At 42.4% G+C, this 25,656-nt stretch overlaps 1 protein-coding gene across 1 annotated transcript in view; it reads right to left on the bottom strand.

Annotated features, from left to right (window-relative positions):
• The window catches only part of Dock11 (dedicator of cytokinesis 11), a 196,254-nt gene extending 170,842 nt beyond the window's left edge, over nucleotides 1–25,412 (bottom strand). The window contains exon 1 of the mRNA XM_013019742.1: nucleotides 25,190–25,412. Coding sequence (XP_012875196.1) covers nucleotides 25,190–25,291 — 102 coding nt within the window. The 5' untranslated portion in view covers nucleotides 25,292–25,412. The remainder of the gene's footprint in view (nucleotides 1–25,189) is intronic.
• Nucleotides 25,413–25,656: the final 244 nt, after the last annotated feature.

The following is a 25,656-nucleotide window of genomic DNA, read 5'->3' as shown; positions in this document are numbered from 1 at the left end:
AGATAAAGCCAGAAGTAAATGGTAGAGCACTAGCCTTGAGCACAAAAAAACTCAGGGACAGCACCCAGGCCCTGAGTTCAAGCCTCATAATTGGTAAAAAAAAAAAAAAAAAAAAAAAGAATTTCCTCAAGGAATATTCTAGAAAGGACTGCTAGTGTGAACTGCCCTTTCAGCTATATGTTAATATAATGGCTCCAATCTTCTACTTTTAACCCATTTCTATATGCTGCCTAATATTTAAGGCTTCCAGTACTGATGTTTAAAAATACCAGCTTAAGTCCATTTCTCAATTTTTCTGGCCCTTGGAATTCTTTTAGAATTCAATGAAGGAATGAGTTATATGCTTTCAGAAACCAAGGGCACCTGAAAGATTTAACATCTTTCGGGTGACCAGGGTTTTATTTAGTTCCTAGAAAATAAATGACTAAGCCGGCTCCAGTAGCTCATGCCTGTAATCCTAGCTACTCAGGAGGCTGAGATCTAAGGTTCTTCAAGGCCAGCCTGGGCAGGAAAGTCTGTGAGACTCTTATCTGCAACTAACTACCAGAAAACGGAAGTGGCACTGTGGCTCAAGTGGTAGAGCGCTCACCTTGAGCTCAGGGACAGTGCCTAGGCCCAGAGTTCAAGCCCTATGACCAACAAAAATAAGAAATGATTAAATGGTTCAGGGTTGAAGGCATTTAGGCAACTTCCCAGAGTGGGCCTTCTCCCCCAGGCACCAAAAGTTTCTGATTTTAAATAGCAGAAGGGTGTCCCTGTGTTATAAGAACTTAAATCCTACCTTACAAAAGCCTATCTACAAGCAGTAGAAATTAGTGGGTGGTCATTTTGCCTTACAAAAGGATTCTGTTCTTTGTCAAAGAATTCCAATAAAGGTTATTAAAAAATAGGACTCTTTCAGTGCATGCTAAATGATCTGATTTCCCCCCAATTTGGTTTTAATGGGCTACAAAGAGCAGACAGAGTTGTTCCAAAGTCTGAGTTTGATTTGCAGGTCCCTCTGCTCCCAGATTTGGGTGACTCACATACCTATTTCATGGGGGCAGTGCCTCCAGGGTCACACAGAGAAGAATAGACCTTAAAATTTCTGACTCATACAAAATTTCTGACTCATACAATAAAATTGTTTGGCTTTTACCTAGCACCTTTCATCCACAACCTTCAAAGTATTCAATTCATATTTGCTGGTCTTCATAATTATCCTGAACAAGTCAGTAAGAGAATGTAATCTTCTAAGCTACCATCAATGGGACAAATGGTTTTTTCAACTCTTAGGACTCAACAGCAGAAAAAGTAGAGATTCACATAAAGACAAAAGCATTATATTTAGTTCATTTCATCCAAAGAGAAAACATTTCATGAGTCTTTTAATAGACTATTTTAGGGCAATTGTCATTTTGGAGCAAAACTGAACAGAAAGCAGAGTTCAATTCTCCTTCCTTTATCAACAACTGGCATCAAACTGGATCATGTAGGGCTGGGAATGTGGATTAGTGGTAAAGTGCCTGCCTAGCATGTATGAAGTCCTGGGTTAGATTACTTAGTACCACATAGACAGAAAAATGTGGAAGTGGTGCTGTGGCTCAAGTGGTAGAGTGCTAGCCTTGAGCAAAAGAAGCTCAGTGACAGTGCCCAGGCCCTGAGTTCAAGCCCCAGGCCTGGGAAAAATAGTGGAGCATGTATGAAACCCATAAACCCATGTTGGGTGGCTGGATGTGGCTGTCTCCTGCAATCCCAGCACCTGGAGGCTGAGGCAGGAGCATTGTTAAGTTTGAGGCCAGTCTGAGTTACATAGTAAGATCTTGTTTCCAAAATGCCCCAAAGCCCATAGTGTATGACAGGGTTCACTCTCAGTCATGTTTGTTCTATGGACATGCAAAGAAATGTACCTATCAGTAAGTGATCCAGTATGCTCTCACTGTCCTAACTAATCACTACTTCCGCACTTGTGTTCTAACTATTCAGCCCTCCCAGCCCTCTTTTTTTATAAAGAAATATTCAAAACTCAGCTTAAGTAAAAATGTATTTTATCTGTTAATTTTATATTGTAATCATTGGTGACTGAATGAAAAAAGAGGAACACAGTGCAGTGGGGAGAAGATGGAAAAATAGAACCAAGAAGGGAGAAATGAACTCAAAGATGGACTGCTAACAGAAAAAAAAAGGCACCCAAGTACAGAGAGAAAATCAGACCTGCTTGGCAAAGAGTGCACCATAATCAATTGTCTTAAAATGTCAGAGGCACGACCTGGCATTGCAATGCTACTAACTCAGCAGTTACTCTCCCAATCGCTTGTTTCTAAGGCCACAAGAATCCTAAAAGAGTATTTAAAATAAAAGAACAGGAAGTGGCGCTGTAGCTCAAGTGGTAGAGTGCTTGTTTGAGCTGAAGAGCTGAGGGACAGCGCTCAGGCCCAGAGTTCAAGCCCCACGACCGACAAAAAATAAAAAACAAAACAAAATAAAATAAAAGAACAAGTCAGGCGCCAGTGGCTCACGCCTGTAATCCTAGCTCCTCAGGAGACTGAGATCTGAGGATCACAGTTTAAAGGAAAAGTCTGTGAGACTCTTATCTTCAATAAACCACCAGAAAACCAGAAGTGGCACTGTGGTTCAAATGGTAGAGTGCTCACCTTCAGCTGAAGAGCTGAGGGGCAGCGCCCAGGCCCAGAGTTCAAGCCCCACAACTGACAAAAAAAAATAAAATAAATAAAAAATAAAAGAACAAAGACACAGCATGTTCAAGAGCAGGAAAACAACAATCAGAAACCCCTATCATATTAGTGCATATAGTCTATAAATTAGCTTCACTTGAAATGCAAGTCCCTTTAGTGATTAATTTTACTAACAGCAAAGAAGGATGATTCTGGTGTCTGCAATCTGAGACACAGTAGCATGTAAGAAAAATAGGAGCTATATTAATTTACATTTCCAAGAAGTCAGGGTACGCATCTACCTCATCAAAATATAAATATAACATGATACTGGTATATAAATATAACATGTATATAGATACATGTAGAATTTATAGATATATAATATACAAGTATATACATATATATATATATTGTGTGAGTTTATACATATAAAATGTGTCAATATTTCACTCTATAGATAACAAGAATGAAGAGAAAGAGGGAAGAGAATGCAGCAAAAAATTCAATGTATATCCTGCAAAATTAAGAAAAGTGAGGGAATGGTTGAAAGGAATGGATGAGAATGTTGAAAGGGGTGACATTGATCAAGATTCATTGTATTCATAAACTGCTTTGTTGAATGGCAACTTCTTTGTACAACTACTTAAAGATAATAAAAAATATTTTTAAAAGAAAAGAAAATATTAGGAGGCACTTGGGAGGCAGACAGTTCAAAAAGAAAAGAGGAAAAGACTACTTGTGGTAGCTCAGGCTTGTAATCCTAGCTACTCAAGAGGCAGAGATCAGGAGGATAATAGGCTGAGTGCAGCATGATAAAAAGTGCATGAAGCCCCCATCTCAGCCAGTAAGCTGGGCCTGTTGGTACATCACCTGTAATCCCAGCTACTTGGAAGCATAAACAGGAAGATCATGATCCAAGATGCCCTGGACAAAAATGAAAACCCATATTTGGAAAATAAAACTAAAGTAAAAATGGCTGGGGCAGTGGCTCAAGTGGTAGAGCACCTGAATAGCAAGTACCACCAAAAAAGAGCAATGGAAAAAAATGTTATGATCAAAATCCAGAGAATATATAAGCAGAAAGGAATTAAATGGAAATAGAAACTGCAGTCTATAATTTTTAAGAATCTTAACTTTATTGATTAAACAAGGAACTTGAAATTTTAGAAAGCAGGATTATAGGAGAAACTATCTTAATAAAAATAGTAAAAACAGGGGCTGAGAAGGTGGCTCAGTGGTAGAGCGCTTGCCTTGCATGCATGAGGCCCTGGGTTCAATTCCTCAGCACCACATAAGCAGAAAAAAAAAGCCGGAAGTGGTGCTATGGCTCAAGTAGTAGAGCGCTAGCCTTGAGCTGAAGAGCTGAGGGACAGTCCCCAGGCCCAGAGTTCAGGCCCCATGACCAGACCAAAAAAAAAAAAAAAAGAAGAAGAAAAAGAAGAAAGAAAAATAGCGGTTGCTGGTGGCTCACGCCTGTAATCCTAGCTACTCAGGAGGCTGAGATCTGAGGATAGCAGTTCAAAGCCAGCCTGGGCAGGAAAGTCCATGAGACACTTATCTCCAATTAACCACCAGAAAACTGGAAGTGGCACTGTGGCTCAAGTGGTGGAGCACTCGCCTTGAGCTGAATAGCTCAGGGACAGCACCTAGGCCCAGAGTTCAAGCCCCACAACCAACAAAAACAAAAAATAGCAAAATACTATAAACATGGTATGTGTTGCCCCTGGTTGTGTGTGTGTGTGTGTGTGTGTGTGTGTGTGTATGTGGGGGGGGGCGGGGGAGTAAACTCTAAATATTAACTACAAACCAGGCACTGGTGGCTCACACCTGTAATCCTTAGCTACTCAGGAACCTGAGATCCGAGGCTCATGATTAAAAGTCAGCCCAAACAAGAAAGTCTGTGAGACTATTATTTCCAATAAACTACTCAAAAAAAAAAAGGCAGAAGTGGTGCTGTTGCTCAAGTAGTAGAGAGCTAGCTTTGAGCAAAAAGAAGCTCAGGGACAGTGCCCAGGCCCTGAGCTCAAGTCCAGGACTGGCAAAAAAAAAAAAAGGTAAGTACAATTCTTGTGTGTGTGTGTGTGTGTGTGTGTGCACGCGCACGCACCAGTCCTAGGGTTTGAACTCAGGACCTGGCATTACCTTAGAGCTTTTGCGCTCAAGGCTAGCACTCTACCACTTGAGCCACAGCTCCATATCTAGCTTTTTGGTGGTTAGAGGTAAGAGTCTCATGGACTTTCCTACCCAGGCTGCCTTTGATCTGAGATCAAAGCCTCCTGAGTAGCTAGGACTAAGACATGGGCCACCAATGCCTGGCTCTTCTTGTCTTTACTTTTGCAATTTATCAAGTAATTGTGTTGGGGGGGGAGGATGGGAAGGGATGGGAAGGGGAAACAAAGGAGGAGGCTACAATGCTTGATAAGAAATGTACTCATTATCTTGCCCATGTAATTGTAACCCCTCTGTACAGTATTTTCACAATAAAAAAAAATAAAAAAAAGTAACTGTGTTAAAGGTAGGCACCGGTGGCTCAGGCCTATAAATCCTAGCCAGGATACTAAAATCTGAGGATCATGGTTCAAAGCCAGCCCAGGTAGAAATGTATGAGAGACTTCATTTCCAATTAACCAGCAAAAATATTGGCTGGAAGTGTGGCTCAGGTGATAAAGTATCAGCTATGAGCATCAAGTCTCGATAGCAGCAAAGAAAATAATATATGAACAATACACAAATTAACTAACAAACATTTAGTAACAGAAAACATGAAAAATAAAATGTCTTGGTTGTACCATCCATTCAAAAGCATACACTCTTCATATTACATACACATACATACTATATACATATAAATCATAAACATACAACCCCCCCGTCTTCTTTTAATACAATAATACTACAGAAGCTATATTTATTCAGTGCTTCCTATGTGGTATGTATTGTTCTAAGGGCTCTATAGAATTATTTTAATCCTTACATTACTCTGAGTTGTCATTATTTCCATTTTATAGATAGGAAAGTGAGGAACAAAAGTGATTATATAATTAAGTTCATATATATTACCTACACACATTATTGTACAGAAATAGGGTCATACTTCATATGCTGTTTCATAACAAACTTTTTCCTATGTCAATTATATAGCAAAACATCATTTTAATGACTAATAATGTTCTAGTATATGGATGCCCAACCCTTAACTTTTTTTTTTTTGTCGGTCGTGGGGCTTGAACTCTGGGCCTGGGGGCTGTCCCTCAGCTCTTCAGTTCAAGGCTAGTGCTCTACCACTTGAGCCACAGCGCCACCTCCGGTTTTCTGGTGGTTTATTGAAGATAGGAGTCTCATGTAGTTTCCTGCCCAGGCTAGCTTTGAACCGTGATCCTCAGAGCTCAACCTCCTGAGTAGCTAGGATTACAGAATTGAACTACCAGTGCCCAGCCAACCCTTACCTTTTAAAACACTTAGGGTTTTTTTTTTCTGCTGCTACAATAAACAACTGAGCCAAATCTCAAAGTCAATGCTATTAGTTCCCTTTTACAAATGAGTTCAATGAAGTCCCCAAAAGTTACTAATGGTAACACAAATTGTCAGTGGAATGACTAGGCCCTTCTGGCACTCTGACTACTAGCATTGCTTCTTCTACTCTCCTGCCGGCACCTTTAGACATTAACATTCTAATGGAAGAGAGAGGCTGTCAACATCTACAATTATGACATGGCATGAAACCAATCCTCTTTAAAACAGAAGAACTAGCCAGGCAGACTATCCCCACCCCGCCCCACACAAGCCCAAAGACACATTCCCATCCTAATCCCTGAAGCCTGCAAGTGTTACCTCATGGTAAAAAAGGGTCTTTGCAGATGTGATTAAACATCTTGAGATGAGGAATTCATCATGCTTTATTGAGGTGAGCCCTAAATCCTATTGTAAGGGTCCTCTGTGTATGTGTGTATATTGTAACTGGGGCTTGAACTCTGGGCTTTATGGTCTCACTTAACTTTTTTTGCGCAAGGCTGGTATTCTACCACTTGAGTCATACCTCCATTTGCATGGGTCTTTCTTGTTATATAAGGAAGAGAGGGAGATTTGACATGGGTCAGAGATGAAAAGAAAACAGGATCACAAAGGCAGAGACTAGAGTGGTTTAGCCACAAGCCAAAGAATGTTAATCACTCCCCAAGCTGAATGAGGGAAGTAATGGGTTGTTTCCTAAAGTCTCCTGAGGGAATGTCGTTCAGTAATTCTGATTTTAGCTTTCTGGAGAACTCTGAGAGAATCAGTTTGCTATTTGAAGTCACCTAGTTGGTGGCAGTTTGTCATGGCTGCCATGGGAAACCAACAGGATGAGTAGCAGGTCATGAGCTTTCAGAAGCAGCAATACATTCTAAACAAGGCGGTCATGGAGAAGATGGCCATTTGACCTAAGCGCTGCAGGAGAGAGGTTCCCCAGAGTGGGAAAGGGGCCATGAGGGCATTCCAGGATAAGACAGCATGCACACAGGTAGGAAGGTGAGAAATTGTAAGAGTATACCTAAGAAATAGGCTTGGCTCAGCGCGGCAAGGATGTAGTGGGAATAGCCAATTGAAAGGTAGGATGGACTTCACTAGTGGACACATAGGCATCTGTAGGAAATCTGGGTGCTTATTTATGGTAATATGAAACTAGTGCAAATGGAGTTGGTATTTTTATGGGCTTGGAAATGTTTTTATTTCTCCTACCCTCCCAAGAGGTAGAAGAATTTTATAGTTTCTATTTCAAGATGATTACTTTGCCTCTAATATGTTAAAACCCAAAGGACACACAGAAAAAAAAAACCCATCCAAATTACTTCTCCAGGAAGGGAGCAAGAAACATGGTGTGGTGTATCCACTCAACTCAAACCTACTAATAGCTGGAAGGATGCTCCTGCTTCTCCAGAGACACACTGAAATGTATGCCTGTAATCTTAGCTACTAAGGGGGCTGACATCTGAGTGTAAGGGTTCCAAGCCAACGCACACAGAAAAGTCTGTAAGACTCCATCTCCAATAACCAGAAAAAAGCTGGACTGGAAGCATGGCTTGCTTGGTAGACCATTGCACTTGAAAAAGCCAGTGCAAATGTAAGGCCCCAAGTTCAAGCCCCAGTACCACCAGGAATTCACACATGTGCACACACATGCATTTAGAGAGCAGTTAGGGGGTGGTACAAGGTATAAAGTGAAAGAAATTGGCTTTGAGCCAGGTGCCGGTGGCTTATTCCTCTAATCCTAGCTACTCAGGAGGCTGAGACCTGAGAATCACAGTTCAGAAACAGCCTGGGCAGGAAAGTGCAGGAGACTCTTTATAGCCATAACCAGCAGAAAACAGAGTGGTGCTGTGGTTCAAAGTGGTAGAGCGCTAGCCTTGATCAAGAGTTCAGGGACAGCGCTCAGGGCCAGACTTCAAGCTCCACAACCAACCAGAAAAAGAAAGAATGAAAGAGAGAAAGAGAGAGGGGGAAGAGAGAGAAAGAGAGGGGGAGAGATAGGGGGGGCGGGAGGAGGATGGGAAGGGATGGGAAGGGGAAACAAAGGAGGAGGCTACAATGCTTGATAAGAAATGTACTCATTATCTTGCCCATGTAATTGTAACCCTTTTTTCAGTATTTTCACAATAAAAAAATAAAAATTTAAAAAAAGAAAGAAAGAAAAAGAAAGAGAGAGAGAGAAAGAAAGAAGGAAGGAGGGAGAGGAAGGAAGGGAGGAAGGAAGGCAGGGAGGGAGGGAGGCAGGGAGGGAGGGAGGGAGGGAGGGAGGGAGGGAAGAGGCTTGGAAGGGAGAGGAATCTGTAAGAGAAAACCAGCCCCAGAGGAGGATGCTCAGAGAAGATGCAGCCTCCATTTCCTACCATTCCTCTCTAGCAGGGATTCTTACCCTGAGAAATATGGATCTGGACTTAAGAGTGAGCTATTGTTTCCTTCACACAAGAGAGGCTAGAATGAAGGAGAGAATAAAGGGTACACAGGCCTGGTATCTGAATCCTTCCAACCTTGGCTCTCAAAAGAAATCTGACCTTTAGAGGTGTCTGGTGGTCTGACCTCTGTGAAAACTGAAAAATTGAGTTCCAACAAAAACATGCAGTAGGGAACTATATATAAATGCTTTTTAAATTCTATTTTAAAGACATATATATATATATATATATATATATATATATATATATATCTCACATATTTTGGAGCTTTGAACTCAGGGTGTTGTCCCTGAGCTTTTTTGTTCAAAGCTAGCACTCTACTATTGAGCTCACAACTCTACTTCTGGAGTTTTGGTGCTTAATTGGAGGTAAGAATCTCACGGACTTTCCTGCCTGGGCTGTCTCTGAACCATGATCCTCAGATCTCAGCCTCTTGAATAGGTAGGATTATAGGTGTAAGTCACAGCACTCAGCTAAAGGTGTAATTTTTTTGTGTGGTGGTACTAGAATTTGAACAGCCAAGTGTTCTACCACCAATCCCACACCTTCAATTGGTTCTACAACTACAATCCTCTACATTCCTTAACCAATGGAATTGAGACCTTGAATTATAAAGGTTGACAGTGTGTACTGCCTCTGGACCTGAATAAATGTCTCCTCACTCCTTGCTCTCAGACAATGCCATTCAATTTACCTAGTATAATGGCTAAGGGGTTAATGGCTGTCTGGGTCTGAAAATATACTGCTACTCTCATTAAATATTGTTAATATTCTGATCTTTTGTCTCTTGGTCTATTGTAATGCAAAAATCATTCAGTTCTCTCACATGAAGCCCTTCTTCCACAATCCCAATTACCTTGCCCTAAATAAATTCAATCCATTAAAAAGAAGTCAGGGGAGCTACTGGTCACTTGTAATCCTAGCTACTCAGGAGGCTGAGTTCTGAGGATGGAAGCCAGCCTGGGGCAGGAAAGTCCATGAAATTTTTCTCTCACAAAGTACCAAAAACAACAACAAAAAAACCTGCAACGAGAGCTGTGGCTCAAGTGGTAGAATGCTAGCCTTTAGCAAAAGAAGCTCAGACCCTGAGTTCAAGCCCCAGGACCCACACCCAAAAATAATGTTGGAGGGGTCAGGGCAAAAGGAGGGAAACAAATGGAGGGAGGAAGGGTGAGCAAAAGCAGTCATTGTATTCAATTTACATTATGTAAAAAATTGAACTTGGAGGCAGGGATGGAAGCGGGGAATGATGAGAGAGAATGATGGAAGGGATGATATTGATCAAAATTCACTGTGCTCATAATCTGACATATGGAATTGTAACCTCTGTACAACTATTTAATAATTAAAAAACATGTCACTGAGCAGGGTACCAGTACCTCATGCCTGTAATCCTAGCTACTCAGGAAGCTGACACTGAAGAATAGAGGTTCAAACCCAGCCCGGGCAGAAAAGTCTGAAAGACTCCATCAGCAAGTTAGTTAGCAAAATGCTAGGCTGGAGTCATGACTGGGAGGGGGTAGAGTGTCAGCCATGAGCAAGCAAGTCGAGTAAGAGCTCAAGGTTATAATCAAGTGAGAGTTCATGGTTGTGAGTGCAAGCCCCAGTACAGAAAGAAGCCAGTGGAAACAGATTCTCTTTCTATTCAAGCAACACTTTGTAAAGCACTTCCCTTGGAATTTTTAGCATGAACTGAATGAAAATATCTTTTTCCTCAGCCAACAGAGCTATCTACCTCAGCTCAACATACCTTCCTCTCCCTGTAGTTCCCACTCCAAGACATTGCTTTCTAGTTCTTCTGCTGTGGAGCAGGCTCAGGGATTCAGGCCTACTGTGTTACAAGCATGCTACTCATAAGCTACAGACTTTATCTGAGGGCCAGCAGAAAAAAAAAGAAACAACACGAAGCAGAGATTACTAAATCAGCTAAACAAAACAAAATAAGCCAGGGTAAAGGAAAAGAACCCATAATTTAGAGAAAACAAGTATGGATTTCTAAACAAGTCTTAACCTAAAGTTAATCTTCTCTCATCCTTAAAAATTACTACATTACTCTCTATACAAACAGAGAAAAATCTAATATAATTCCATTGAAAACATCAGAATTTTTGAGTTTGCTTATAAGGAGAATTGGAGCTGTTTTCCTCTTGAACAGTGATGGGATAGGAGAAAGTGAAGATAGTTGATACATGTTTTTTCTCTACAGATATTTTTTTGGTCCCGTCATGGGGCCTGAACTCTGGGCCTGGGCGCTGTCCCTCAGCTCTTCAGCTCAAGGCTAGCACTATACCACTTGAGCCACAGCGCCACTTCCGGCTCTTTTTCTTTTTGCTTATGTGGTGCTGAGGAATCGAACCCAGGACCTTATGCATGCAAGGCAAGCACTCTACCACTGAGCCACCTTCCCAGCCCCTCTACAGATTTTTTTGTTTCAGCCTTTTACATAATGCGTTTCAATGTGTTTATAGCTAGATCAGTTACCCAAAGGCCAGTAAAAAGATGGGTTGGGCCTGAGAGAAATAAGGCTGTGGCCAATTGGAATTCATATGAAAAGAGAAAATGCAATGGATGTCTATGTTAAAGTGCTTCTTTAGGGCAGTGGGGCTTAGTGCTATCAGCACATCTTGGATATTATACCAGGCAGCATGAAGAGGGCTGGTGCAAAAATGATCAGTCTTTATAGTATAATGCAGCTCTCTTAAGATGGCAGTGCCTGTACTTGGTGAAGACAGGAAGTTTCATTTTATATCTCAACTGAAATCATCATGAAGCCAACAGGAAGGAAGACAGAGAGATTTTCCAGTCTTCCCCTCTGCCTTCTCCAACCATGTATGTTTTCTCCACTATTTCTGGGAAGGGGTCCTGTGATTACCTTGAAAATGCAGGAGGGCTGTGCCTCCTCTAACCTGATCTTCAGCTTGGGGGAAGCATCTCTTACAGAGGACATTTGAGAGACATCTTGAGACTTGTCAGCCACACAGTTATTTTTGGTGGCATGAAACCATCTCTGTCTCTTTGGAACACTCGTCCATACACACCTATACAGACACACACACACACACACACACACACACACACACACACACACACATCCCAACACACCCCTACCTCTTCACTCTTTTATTTAGCAGAGGGTGGAAAATTCCATAGGTTTAAGCTGGCTAGGTGCCTGTGATGTGTCTGGCCAGCTTTTATCCTGAAACACTTTAAGTCTGAAAGTAGTGCTCACTATAAGATCTCCAGACTTAGGGAGCCCTCAGTAGGGAAAAATTTTAATTATGAAGAATTTAAGAAAACATCCAAATTGAAATGGCAGACTGCAAACCTGTCTAGCTTTCTTTCAGCCAAAATTCTCCAAAGGGGATTGTGTTTCCTCACTGGAACTCTGAAGACTTCTGCACCTGGTGCACAGTTTGCCAGTCTGTCAGATCCCTGTCCTTGCTTCAATATAATGTCAGGATCCATGTTGGGAATCCATCTGACCACCAGGATCCCATTGTTGCTCAAACACTGGTGATGTTCTTCCTGTGGCAGGCTCAAAAATTATTCCCCAAACCGAGCACTGCTGGCTCATACCTATAATTCTAGCCACTCAGGGAGGCTGAGATCTGAGGATCGCAGTCCAAAGCCAGCCTGGGCAGTAAAGTATGTGAGACTGTTATCTTCAATTAACCACCAAAATGCCAGAAACTTGAACTGTGGCTCAAGTAGCAGAGCACTAGACTGGAGCATAGGAGTTTAAGCCCTAGGACTCACGCCTAGGCTCACGCCTATAATCCTAGCTACTCAGGAGGCTGGGATCTGAGGATCACAGTTGAAAGCCAGACCGGGCAGGAAAGTCTAAGTCTCTTATCTCCAATTAACCACCAGAAAACTGGAAGTGGTGCTATGGCTCAAGTGGTAGAGCACTAGCCTTGAGCTGAAGAGCTCAGGGACAGAGCCCAGGCTCAGAGTTGAAGACCCATAACCACCAAAAAAAAATGAGATGAAGATATTATCCCAATTATGATGACTAGTATCTTAAGGGTTCTTTGAATAAAGTGGCTGTTATATCAGGTCACTTTCTTAGTATGTGAGCAAACCTGAGTTCAATTCCTAGCACTACAAAAACAAAAGAAAATTTTCTTATAAATGAAAGAGGGAGTAGTCGGATTCAGAGAAAGGGATGTGAGGATAGAAGCAGAGTTAGTAATATAACAAGAGAGAGGGATCAGCAAGCCATTGCCAGCTCAAGATGGAAGCAGGGACCATGAGCCAAGGAATGCTGGTATTATAGAGAAGTCAGAAAAGGAGGAAAAGTAATGGGTTTTCTATTAGGGCTTCTAGAGAGACTTCAGCCTTGAGCCCAGTAAACTCGATGTTAAACATTTGACTTTTAGAACTATAAGCAAGATGTACTTTGAAAGACACTAAGTTTGTGACAATTTGCTACACAAACAATAGGAAACAAATACAGGATGGATCCAGTCCTCAACACCGTTACTCAAAAGGGCAGTGTGCCTCCTCTGCAGTCTCTAAACAGATATACTCATTTAGTCCAAAATCCACTGTGTTGACCTCAAGCTGTTATAAGGTCATGCTGAGGGGAAGGCGACCCTTTTCAGGAAGGTCAGCAATAAAACCAAAATTCATTTAGTTTTCTATCTGGAAAACGAAAACAGGGCATAGATATGGATAGGGCTGGAACATAGGGGCAGGGATGTAACTGTTTCTAATCCAAGGCAGTGCTGAGCTTCCATTGGACATCACAGCAGCTCCTGATAACAACTGGAGAGAGGGTGGGGGGGAGAGAGGAAGGGAAGGACAGGAAGGACAGAGCCAGAGAGCAAGTGCCCAAGGTAGCCAGGGAGAGCCAGGGAGGGAGGCAGGGGGAGAGATGGGAGAGAGGGAAAGGGAGAAGGGGAGATGGGGAAGGAGGGGAGAGAGAGAGGGAGGGAGAGATGGAAAGAGATAGATGGGTTTGTTAGTACAGATAGAAGCAAAGGGCCTTAGAGAATTCTCTTCAGCTCTCGGTGAGAATTCTTCCAGACTGGAAGGGATAGAGAACAATTCTTTCTTCAAGCAGTCACATTAGTCACCAGTGGTGAAGGAGCAGGTATCCCCAGGGTCAAGTTAACAGGGAGAGCCTTCTTTGCTTCACAAGTAATAGAGCATATCATAAACACTCCGCTGGACACAAATTTGGCCCCTGTGAGCTTTTAAATAATGATTTAGTTCCATTTATGCAACAGTTTATTCAGAGCCTTCTTGAATGTAAGTCATTTCTTGGTGGTAAGGTAGACTCTTAGAAGGTGGTGTTCCCTCCTTCAGGTCCCCAGGAAACCATTCAGTGCACTGAAGCATTGGAAAGTTGTTAACCTATGAAAATATCCTGCCCAGGCTAAACAACACTTCTATTCACATGTGAACACTGTGACAGCAGGTCCCGAAAGGTGTAAAGCTAGCCATCTCTCAAGTGGGAAATCTAAACTGGTAATATAAAAGGGATATGTGTGTGTGTGTGTGTATACATATATATATATATATATATATATATATATATATATAACTTTTTGGACAGAGCTAACCTATTTTTTAAAATACTACAAAAGCAGTTCTATGAAAATGATCCCAGGTAGCTCTGCAAAGCCAAAGTGCTAGAGATTTTTGCAATCCGTTATTCAAATAGCATAAAAGGCAAGATCATAGTAGTGCAAATAGTTCTCAAAATCCTTAAACTCAATTTGGGAAGAGAAAAAAATCTATAATAACCTTGCTCACTTTTCTCAGTATCAACATTGTTTTTTTTTTCTTATTTGGTTGTCCTTATTTTCTACTTTCCACTAAAGATGGCTATATTTGTTTAAAAATAAATACTATTTCCCACAGTTTATCACCAAAACCACACAGGAAAACCAACTTTCCCTCTACCTGATTTCTTGTGGAACCTGGTACTCCCTAGTGGTCTCTTATGTGATTACTCTGAAGGAATCAAGACACCTGGCATTCAATACCTGTACTGTCACTTAGCAGGTATGTATGGCCTATGGCCTGCCTTGCTGGAAGACTGTACTCCATTTATTCTTTTACAGAAAGGGGTGATGACAATGTGGTATGTGTTTACCAGTGATGCACTGACATGAGATCACAGTTTAACAGCATTTTTTTACTTCTCTTAAGATAGGAGCTATGAAAACACAAGACTTTTATCATTTAAAAACATCTCACTCTGGCCATGCACTGATGGCTCCTGCCTATAATCCTAGCTACTCAGGAAGCTGAGATCTAAGGACCATGGTTCAAAGCCAGCCTGGGCAGAAAAACCCATGAGAATCTTATCTCCAAGTAACTACCCCCCCAAAAAAAGCCAGAAGTAGAATCATGGCTCAAAATAGTAGCATTCTAGTCTTGACCACAGAAGCTCAGGGACTGCACCAAGGATTGGCACAAAAAGAAAAAAAATCACATTTCATTCAAATAAATCCCACATCCTTTGACACGCTTCACTGTGACACTTGAAATACTTTCTATCTTAGTTGGAAAAGCATTTGATTTCTTACTTCAACCTCATCCAGTAAAATATCTTCAAGTCAACAGCACAAAATCTCAGGAATAGCACCCAGGCCCAGAGTTCATTCCACAGGACCAGGAAAAACATATATATATATATATATATATATATATATATGCACACACATATATATATGCACACACATATATATATGCACACACATATATATATGCACACACACATATATATGCACACACATATATATATGCACACACATATATATATACACATGTATGTGTGTGTTTAGATATAAATATAGATAATATAGATAGATTATATATTTTATAATATACATATCTTCAAGTCATTAATGAAATCATATTATGGGAAAACTGAAGCAGCAGAATACCTTCTAACACTGCTCAGAAGCTCGAAATATATACAATTCAACATAAACTGTCAAGAAAGACATGAAGGATAAACTCTATACACAACAAAAATAAAGTGGAAAAGAATCAATGGAAATCATTAAAAGCAAATTTGGGCATGATTGTGCAAGGTGGTACACAGACAAAAAGGAAAGCACATGTAGCTGGATTTCCAAACTTTGCTAGAACCTGTACACACACCACTTCAGTAGAATCTATCCAGATAGTGCAAAACCAGAAGAGTTCAAGTGAAAAAATGTTAGATCTATGGGTGCTCAGTGGTAGAGCACATACTTAGCAAGTGTGAGTCAGTAGGTCTGATCTCTAGTACAGCAAAAAAGGCATTAATTTCTTAGGTGTTATTTAAGCTTTACATATTTCCACAAGAACTCATGCTTCCAGTAGATTTTTAAAGGGCAGGAGGTATGGCTCAAGTGGTGAAGTGCCAGTCTAGCAAGTACAAGTCCATGATCTCACCCTAATACTACCAAAAATGATTCGTTTGGTACCATTCCTGGGGCTTAAACTTAGGGCCTTGGTATGGTCCCTCAGCTATTTTACTCAAGGCTAGTGCTTTATCATTCGAAGCACAGCTCCACTTCTGATTTTTGCTGAAGAGTCTCACAGACTTTCCTGCCCATGAGTGATCACTAAGACCCAGGAAGGTCGAACTGGCCAAATATCAGCCACCTAGTAAGCCAGTGTGCTAAAATGTGGCTTCCAGAGACCATGTTCTTAACCGCTGGGTCCTAATAAGTATGTGCTTAAAGGCAATGGCAGCTGACACTGTCCCTTTGCCCTACTGAGTTAGTGTTCTGGGAGCCTCCAGGGTGGGGCTCTGCGAGGAATCAAAAAGGCATTTGGCTGTAGGCTGATAGAAATGACAGACCAATGTTACCCAAGACTCCTCTGAACTCCTGACAAGCTGCAGGAATCTGAGAGATCTAAATCCTAATATGAAATGTATTCTTAGGATCTACAGAAACCAGAAACCATTCAAGCTCCATCTCCTTCCCTGGTTTCTGGCTTGCCCTTTTTTTCAAAAATCAAACTAATAAATTTTCAACATGCCTTGCTGACATGCCTTCTGTATCTCAGAAAAAGGCAAAATAGTGTGGGCAAAATATTCCTCCACACTGAGTGATAACAACAACAACAACAACAAAAGCAAGGGTATTTTCTGAAGGAGAGCGTGGAAATTTGGAAGTTAGCAACCACTCTTTACTGTATGAACTTCTCACCATTAGCTCTCCCCTGTCCCATAAACTGGGGAGAGGGGGAGGTTGTCATCAAATAAATATAAATCTATAGAGGTTAACACTGTTACTATACATTAGCTTAACCTTGTTAATACCAGGAAGAATCACAAAGAAGGGGAGGTGGGGATGATGTAAGTGACCAAGTGAAGAGCAGAAACTCTCCTATCCTATCTGCCTTCTATCTTCTCTATATCAGTTCTTGCATTTACCTAATCATCCTTTCTGCCTTCTGACTCCCTTAAGGGCAGGGACTGTTTCATTGGCCTCTCCAGTCAGCCCCCCAGCCTCACACTCCACTAGGACAACAGGCAGAGCAAGATCTGCTGGAGGGGGAAAGTACCTTCCCAGTGTAACTGGAAGTGTAGGGCCAGCTTCCAGATTATTCCTGCATTCCATGCCTCCCACTTCCTAATCACCCCCAAAGGTGCCAACCTCTTCTAACAGTTAATCTTGCCTACAATCTGAGCTCCTTCCACCCAGCAGCCATGACTCTTTCCTGGCCCTTCCTCCTCTTCCTGATCTCATTTGAAACACTTTTTCTTGCTGCCCTCAAGAACCTCAGTCTTCTGCCAAAACCGAGCCTTACATGCTTAGCCCTCCCTTCCAATGTTCTTTGCCCACTTGGAACCTGGCTTGGCCCTAACAGCTCTTTCAAATAGACAGTTGTTCATTTTCTTTCCCCTCTCTTATCACCAAACACATTTCCTCCTGTTTAACCGAGCTGCTAAGCCTCAAAATCATTTCCACCTCCTCTTCTTTACTCCTCCTTCTTTTCCATCTCTGCCCCTTCAAGAATCACCAAATCCTATTGATTTTATCAATGAAAGATCTCACATCTTTCCCCTCCATCTCCATTCTCACCACCTCAATTAAAACCTCCTTATCTCTTCCCTGGACAATATATTTTAACGAGTTTCCTGGACTCTGAGCTCTCTTCCAACACTGAAAACATCACACACATTATTGTCCTTGTGGGTATTTACCACTATACACTTCTAGTGAATATGCATGAAGCTCTGGAATAAAGATGAAGAGTCTCTCACTTCTTGGCTCATGTTTAAAATATTAAGAAACATTCTGGAGTAGAGCCTTCCAGAATGCTGTTTTTTTCTACTCTTGTCATTTTTTTAACCTTTATGAACTGTTTAAACATCAGACACTTTTTACATGCTACCTTCTTTACTTCCCACAACTTCACAAAGGAGGCAGTAATCGTTATATCATTTCATAGGTAAGGAAAATGAGACCAGGTTAGTTGCTGCAGCACAACCTAAGGAGATAACCGACGTGGGATCTAAGGCCAGACCTAACCTTTGAGCTTGTACCTTGCCTCTGACATTTTGAGTAAGACACTCAAAACCTGGGAAAGAGCCTAAACAGGATGACCATGATGTAAAGAATCTTAAAAACAAGTTACATGAAGAATGAAGGACAGCAATAAGGGCTCTTTGGCCTTGTGAAAAATGAATATGGTGACTGTGTCTAAATATTAGAGGGGTTGTCATGTGAAAAGAGGAAGCAAACTGTCTATGTGTCTCCAAACAGTAGAGCTAGACTCAGCCCATGGGGAAACTTACAGACAAGACAGTAAATTTCAGCTCAACGATGTTTTCAAATGCAGCCCTCTTAAAAGATATTTGTAAGAGATGTGTCTAGGGGACATTCCAGCCATGAGTAGAGACGTAATCTAGCTCATTGGTTTTGTGCAAATCACAATCACTAGAGCTGGTTTTTAAGAATATAGATGCCTGGCTCCACCCCTGAGTTAGCAAAACAGAATCGTCAGGGGTGGAGACCGTTATTGCAAGAATCGAAACAAGGAAATGAGTCTAAGAAAGTTCACTGGTTTTCAAGAGAAGAAATATGAATAGTCGATTGACACATGAAAAACTGTTCAGCTTCAATAGTAATAAAAGAGTCAATTGACACATGAAAAACTGTTCAGCTTCAATAGTAATAAAAGAGAACAGCGCTGTACCATTTTATGTCCTGTCAGATTACAAAGGTTAAAAAATTAACCAAAAGAAGCTAACAAAAAATATTTAACCAGTGTTGGAATGAGAGAGGAGAAATAAATACCCTCATACTCTCCTGCTTTATCCAGGAGTCCTTTAAACAACTTTCTGCAGAACACTTTAATGGTATGTTAAGAGAAATCAACCCAGGGCCTCATACATGATAGGCTGGTATTCTATGATCTACAGCACTCCCAGCCCTAAGAGGAATTTTGTTTTCTTTCTTTTTTTTCACAGTAAAACTTCATTTCAAATACACCATTAAAAAAATTACTATCCTCAAGTAACTGTACACAGGGGTTTCAATTAAATGTCAGGTTTTAGTACAATGCATCTTGATCAGTGTCACCCCTTTCATTATTCTCCCCATCTCTCACAACCCCACCCATCCTCTCAATTTACCTAGTTCCATTTTCCCATATGTACATTGAATATTATGACTGCATCCACCCACCCTTCCGCTCTCCAATTGTGTGCATTCCTCTCTTGACCCCCCTTAAAAAATATGTTCTAGCTTCCTGGTATTCATTTTGTTAAGCTGTGAGTTGTTCAGAGGAGTTGAAATAGTCCACTGCATATACCATACTTTAGTTAATATATTTATGTATATGTGCATATGACTATATATAATTTAGATCTAACATCCACATAGGAGAGAAAATATGTGTCTTTTGTCTCTCGGAGCTTGACTTACTTCACTTAACATCATTTGTCCAGGTCCATCAGGAATTTTCAACAGTAAAAGGGACAATCTAGCAAGTTTGAAAATGTTTTCTCAGCTGGGACTGGTGGTTCACGCCTGTAATCCTAGCTACTCAGGAGACTGAGATCTGAGGATCATGGTTCAAAGCCAGTCCAGGCAGGAATGTCATGAGACATCTCCAATAAACCACCAGAAAACCGGAAGTGACCCTGTGGCTCAAGTGGTAGAGCGCTAGCCTTGACCTGAAGACCTGAGGGACCCAGGCCCAGAGTTCAAGCCCTACAACTGACAAAAAAAAAAATGTTTTCTTAAAGATATTCCTACAACTGATGGTTAGACTAGTGCTTTCCCAGAGAATTTTATATGGTGACAGAAATGCTCTAGATCTGCACTATTTAATATGATAGCCACTAAGCCACATGTGGCTATTGACCAGATGAACTTGATCAGATGCAATTTAGTTATTTTTAGAGGTAAATAGTCACATGTGGCCAGTAGCTAAGGAATTAAATAGCTCGTGTTTATAATAGCATAAACTAGAAACTATCAAAACATACAACACTAAAGGAGGATTTCCCTATATTAAGCCTATAATGGAACTGCTGACAATATTATTAAGCATAATTATGCAAATTTATATTTTCTGACATAAAGATATGTCCATAGATACTGATAAAAAATAAAAAAAATAAATTGATAGCTGCAAACAGAGCTTTCCTCCTCAAGAGGAAGAGTGCTAGCCTTGAGCAATAAATAAATAAATAAAGCAAGCAAGCCAGCCAGCCAGCTCAAGGACAGCACCCAGGCCTTGGGTTCAAGCCCCAGGACAGGCAAAAAGTAAACCGATTTTAAAACTTAAAGTCTGTATATATTTTAGTTAGTATACTTTTGTGTGTGCATACACACACAGAGGGAGAAACAGGAAGGATCTTGGAATACATACATTAAGATATTAGAATTCCTTCTCAGTAATAAGGTGGTGATTTGGTTCTTTGCATTTTTCGAGCTTTCCATAATACATATGCACTTATTAATAAAGCAATTTGGGATTTAAAAAGGCATACTGATTAGAATACAAAAAATTCAATCCAGGGAAGCTTTCTCATACTTCAGTGTTAGAAAACAAATTCTAGGGCTGGGAAGGTGGCTCAGTGGTAGAGCGCTTGCCTTGCATGCCTGAGGCCCTGGGTTCGATTCCTCAGCACCACATAAGCAAAAAGAAAAAAGCCGGAAGTGGGGCTGTGGCTCAAGTGGTAGAGCGCTAGCCTTGAGCTGAATAGCTGAGGGACAGCACCCAGGCCCAGAGTTCAGGCCCCACGACCGGACCCAAAAAAAAAAAGAAAGAAAGAAAAAGAAAACAAATTCTACTCTTGACTGCCTGAGTAAATGAGGCTTCAGTGAGAAGGCCCTTCTGGTTTCACAGCAAAGGGCATCAGGTCTCTTGAACAGATTCTCATGGGGTAGCTTATTCAGGGCCCTTCCAATCTAGAGAGGCCAATGGGAATAATGAGACAAAAGTTTATGTTCTGCTGGGTGCTGATGGCTCATGCCTGTAATCCTAGTTACTCAGGAGGCTGAGATCTAAGGATTGCAGTTGAAAGTCAGCCCAGGCAGGAAAGTCTTTGAGATTCTTATCTCCACTTAATCACCAGAAAACTGGAAGTGGAGCTGTGGCTCAAAGTGGTAAGAGTGCTAGCCTTTAGCAAAAAAGCTCAGGGACAGTGTCCAGGCCCTGAATTCAAACAGCACAACCGACCAAAAAAAAAAAAAAAGTTTATGTTCAGGTGCCAGCACTCTGGCTAATTTTCCTCAGTGTCAGGTCATTGTATGCTAAATTAAGCCATTTCAAATGGAAAGTCTTAATCAAGAAGCCCAAGTTGGGCTGAGCATAGATGTCTTACACCTGTAATCCTAGCTACTCAGGAGACTGAGATCTGAGGATTGAGGTTGGAAGCCAGCCCAGGCAGGAAAGTCCATGAGACTCGTCTCCAATAAACTACTCAGAAAAAGTTGCAAGTGGTGCTGTGGTTCTAGTGCTGGCCTTGACCAAAAAAGAAGCTCTGATCCAGAGGTCAAGCCCCAGGACTGGCAAAAAAAAAAGACCAAGTTGGGCTGGGGGTGAGGCTCAACAGTAGAGGAAGGATAGCCCAAGTAGCAAATGGCTTATTCCACAGTAGACGCTCCTTATAGATGGAATTGTGGATTTTGTTCTATAGTCAGTATTTCTCACAAATTCCCCTAGGAAGGAGGAGGAGGGGAGCAGAGCAGCTGTATTTGCAGTGCTTCCCTACATGACAGCATAATGAACATTCTGTGTTAAGATAGTTGTGAGTGGCCAGTGGAAGAAGTCAACAGCTAGCTGCAGACCCTTTTCAGCCTTCCTTAGCTCTGAAGGGCTCCTTCATAAAGTCATTATCTAAAAATCCCCCAATGCCAGCTAGAAAACCTGCATGCATTATACCCTGCCTCAAGGGGCTACAAATGGTAATATCTAGCAACTCTTTCCTGATTATTGGCTGCAAAAGCTAAACACTTACTTGAAGGGGCCAGAATACAGTGGGTTTATCAGATGCCTTTGTTTCCCTTGAGGCACAAAGAACTATATCCTGAAGTGTAACAGGACACATTAACACTGTACATTTTAAGTGTGTCTGTATGTGCAGTGTGTCTGTATGTATGCTTCTCTACTGACCAAATATACACTCAGGTTATAATGCTGCCCCTCCCCATTCCTCTTGAGAAGTCAATAGAGATTCTGTAATTATCCCTTTCCCTAGGTTAAAATTGCCCTTCATAAAAATGCTGAACTTACAGGAACACACAGCAATGAAACAGTCTCTCCTCCTCTGTCTGCTTCATTATGTTGTTAATAGATTCGTGGAAGTACTAATAACTGAATGAGGGTTAGAATACACAATGGCATGCTATATATAGTCCAGGCCTTCTGAATTTTTTGAGCAGTGAGCAAAACTGAATGATGTTTCCAACATGCCAACAAGGGTGCAATTGTATAAAAAGAAAAAACCTAAACAGGAAATACTGTGTATTTGTTCAGCTTGGTAGGCTTTCCAAGTTCTATGGAGTTACAGTGGAGGAAGGCTTGACCTGCTGTGATAATGACCCTTACTCATGTTGAAGCTCTAATATTACTATCTCAGGTTTACAGCAGCAAGTGTAAATCCTACTTCAGCTGTCCCTTCATAAACACTTGAGACTTAAATCAGAGAAGAACCAGAAGTTATGGTGGCAGCTGCAACACTGTCATCTTGCTCTCCAGCCATCCATGGCTTTACTAATTCTAGTTAATAGCTCTTTGTGTTAGAAAATCAAGGAGGGGGAAGGGGGGACAGCAGGAGAGAGAGGGGCTGGCTCTGGATGGATTTAAGAGGATAGACAACATTTATGGCTGTTTCCTTATTTCCTAATTGACTGAACTGCTTGCAAATAGCATTACTGAAGATGTTCAATGAACAAACACATACTGGGCCAACCCCAATAAAATACATGAAAACAAATGAAGAAATGTTATCTTCATTCCTTTTATAATTACAAGGCATCTAGCAGCCAGTCTTGCACAGAGCAGGGAACCAACAGATATAGATTTAAATTACTCCAATCTGTTGGTTTCACTCTCAAAATGTCCATGCGGATCACATACTAGAATAATGAATAAATGGCAGGCTTCTGCATTGTTTGGTAGAAATGTTACAAATTAGTGGTCTTGGTCCCAGGTTAGTGAGGCTGATAAGGAAACTGTCCACTGGCTGGTAACATTGAAGAGAGTCTCCTCCCACTAACAGTTTTTCCAGCTTTACCACATAATCTGTGGCTAAGGAAAGAGCCATTGCACCTGTGCTGGACATCATTCTTGAATTCTTTTTTAAACCCAAAAATCTGGGAAAGCATGTTGACTTTTTGCTGCTGGGGGTGACAGGTCAAATGTTGGTCAAATCCCAGTGGAGGTTTGCTGTGCTCCATTTATTCACTGGCTGTCATCTGTCCACTCCTTCATGGGATTGTACTAGAGGGCTAGCAACTTCTGCCCAAGAAAGGCTTTCTTTCCATTTAGGAAAGTGTTCTGTGTGCTAAGCAGATTGAATCACTTGTTATTAATCACCAAAAATGAGAGGTGAGTATAAATGGAATGCACACAGCTTGGTTTCCTTCTCTTAAACTGGCTGTGATGACAAGCAAGGCTCCTATCTAATTTCAACAGGTCCTCTGTTCAAAATCAGAGTGAAATCTACAATAAGCCAAATCCATTAAAACAACATTAAAGGTCTGGGCTTAGCTTCACTAAACAGCAGGATTAAACTTTCAAGGGTCCATCCGTGATAAAGAGATTTCTTTAAAGTCACTTGGCTTTGCACAGTTGTAGCTATTAGGGATCAGATTTTTATCTCAAAGGTACATATTTTACCTTTGATCCTCCTCCAGCACTCCTACTAAATGTCAACTTTTCCACGGTTGGGATCAGGCCCGTGGCCTCCCTTTAATGTTGGTTTTATTGCTGATTCTACAAGATCAACAGAAAAATTACAAGGAATAGCTGTGAAGGTCTCTCCCCAGGACAATATGTCTTAACAAAAATTCTTTTCAAATGGTGGGATTAAAATACAGCAAATGACACCGTGAAGAACAGAGGAAGTGGAGAGAAAAACAAAACAAAATTCCCCCCCCACCCTGAACAAGTAACAAAACGACACGCTAATTAACTGGTCCCAAGGCTTATTCAGGGTTTGTTCACTAGTCCAGATAATTGGCAATACGCGCTTGCAAATAATAGAAGGGGCAAGAGCCCGTTAGCACCTCGTGTTCCCTCTAGAGTCAGGCGATTCAGGCAATGAGAAGGAGGCTGAGGGTGCCCTGGGAGGGCTCCCAGGGAGTCAGCACGGTCTTCAATCCCATCCCCCAGCCTTGGCGCCTAGTAGGCACCTCCAGCCCCGAGCCGTGTGCATCCAGGTCCTTCATCCTTGGAGCGGCACGCCCTGATTTCCCCCAATCTCTTCTCGACTGACTCTCTAGGGACACCCTCGCCCCCGAAGCTAGCCACCTCGCGGTCAGATACTGAGCCAGAACCTCGTTGTTCACAAATCCCGAGCTCCGTGGTGGTAGTAACACCCCTTTTCACCACTCATTACCACCCTGTCTTCTCTCCAGTAGCAGGAGGAAGTCGTTGTGCTTCCTCTGTTCTCACCGCCCGCCAAAGCTTGGGCGCCCCGGGCTTTCTGGGTGGGGTTCTTTTTGTGTGTGTGTGAGTGTGTGTGTGTGTGTATTCACCGTGTATCTGTGTGTGCGCACGCGGGTGTGGATGTGCCAAGGGATCTTCGCATCCTTCCGCCTCGGCCGTCTCAGGTGCCGGGAGGAGAGGATGGGGATTTTGTTTCCAGCTCTTTGTGGCAGGTCCAGGGCGGCGCGAGGTGAGCTCCGGAGCTTCTACCCTTGCCCCAGCCCAGGGTGGAAGCCCGCTTTCCACCGCCAGCTTCCAGCCAGGCGCACGCCCGTTCCTACGCGCTGTCAGCGGGCGCTGCTGGGATTCGGACCCCGGTACGGAACCGCCAGTGCAAAACTTACTGGAGCGAAGAAAGAGAGCTCACAGCGCACGGGGCGGACGCCCTAGCCTCGCTCCCTGCTCAGGGCCCCGCGCGCGGGAAGCCACCGCGTGGCTCCCAGCCCGAGCGTGTCCCCCCATCCTTAGGTCACTCACCAGCACCACGGAACTCCTTACGGCCTCCGACACGCTCTGCCGGAGCTCAGCGGCTGTACCGGGCTTGCTGAGTCGTTTGGTGAATTTGCGCACTTCGGCCATGGTAACGACAGAGGTCAGGTCCCCGTGGGCAATCAGACAGACGGACAGACGCACTCAATGCCCCAGGTCCGGGCGACTGCGACCGCGAGCGCAGCTGCTTACGGTGTTTACCCGCCGGCTGGCCGGCCACATCGCAGCCCCGCGGCGAAGCGGCCCCCAAGGCTCCGCCCCCCGCCTGCGGCTCCGCCCCCCGCCCCTCCTTTGCACGCTCCTGGCTTTGCTCGAGCAGCTTCTTGCCCCACAAGCGGGTTGCGGCAGCTCCCTCCTCTGGACAGCCCGGCTCGCTAGCTTAAGAAAGAGGGTGTGTCTGGAAGGAGAGGCCGAACTGGTGGTGGTGGGGGCGAGGGTCACGAGGGAAGAAGGAG

This window comes from Dipodomys ordii, unplaced genomic scaffold, assembly GCF_000151885.1.
Source record: "Dipodomys ordii isolate 6190 unplaced genomic scaffold, Dord_2.0 Scaffold47, whole genome shotgun sequence".
Lineage (NCBI taxonomy): Eukaryota > Metazoa > Chordata > Mammalia > Rodentia > Heteromyidae > Dipodomys > Dipodomys ordii.
This window is presented reverse-complemented; position numbering and strand designations above follow the sequence as displayed.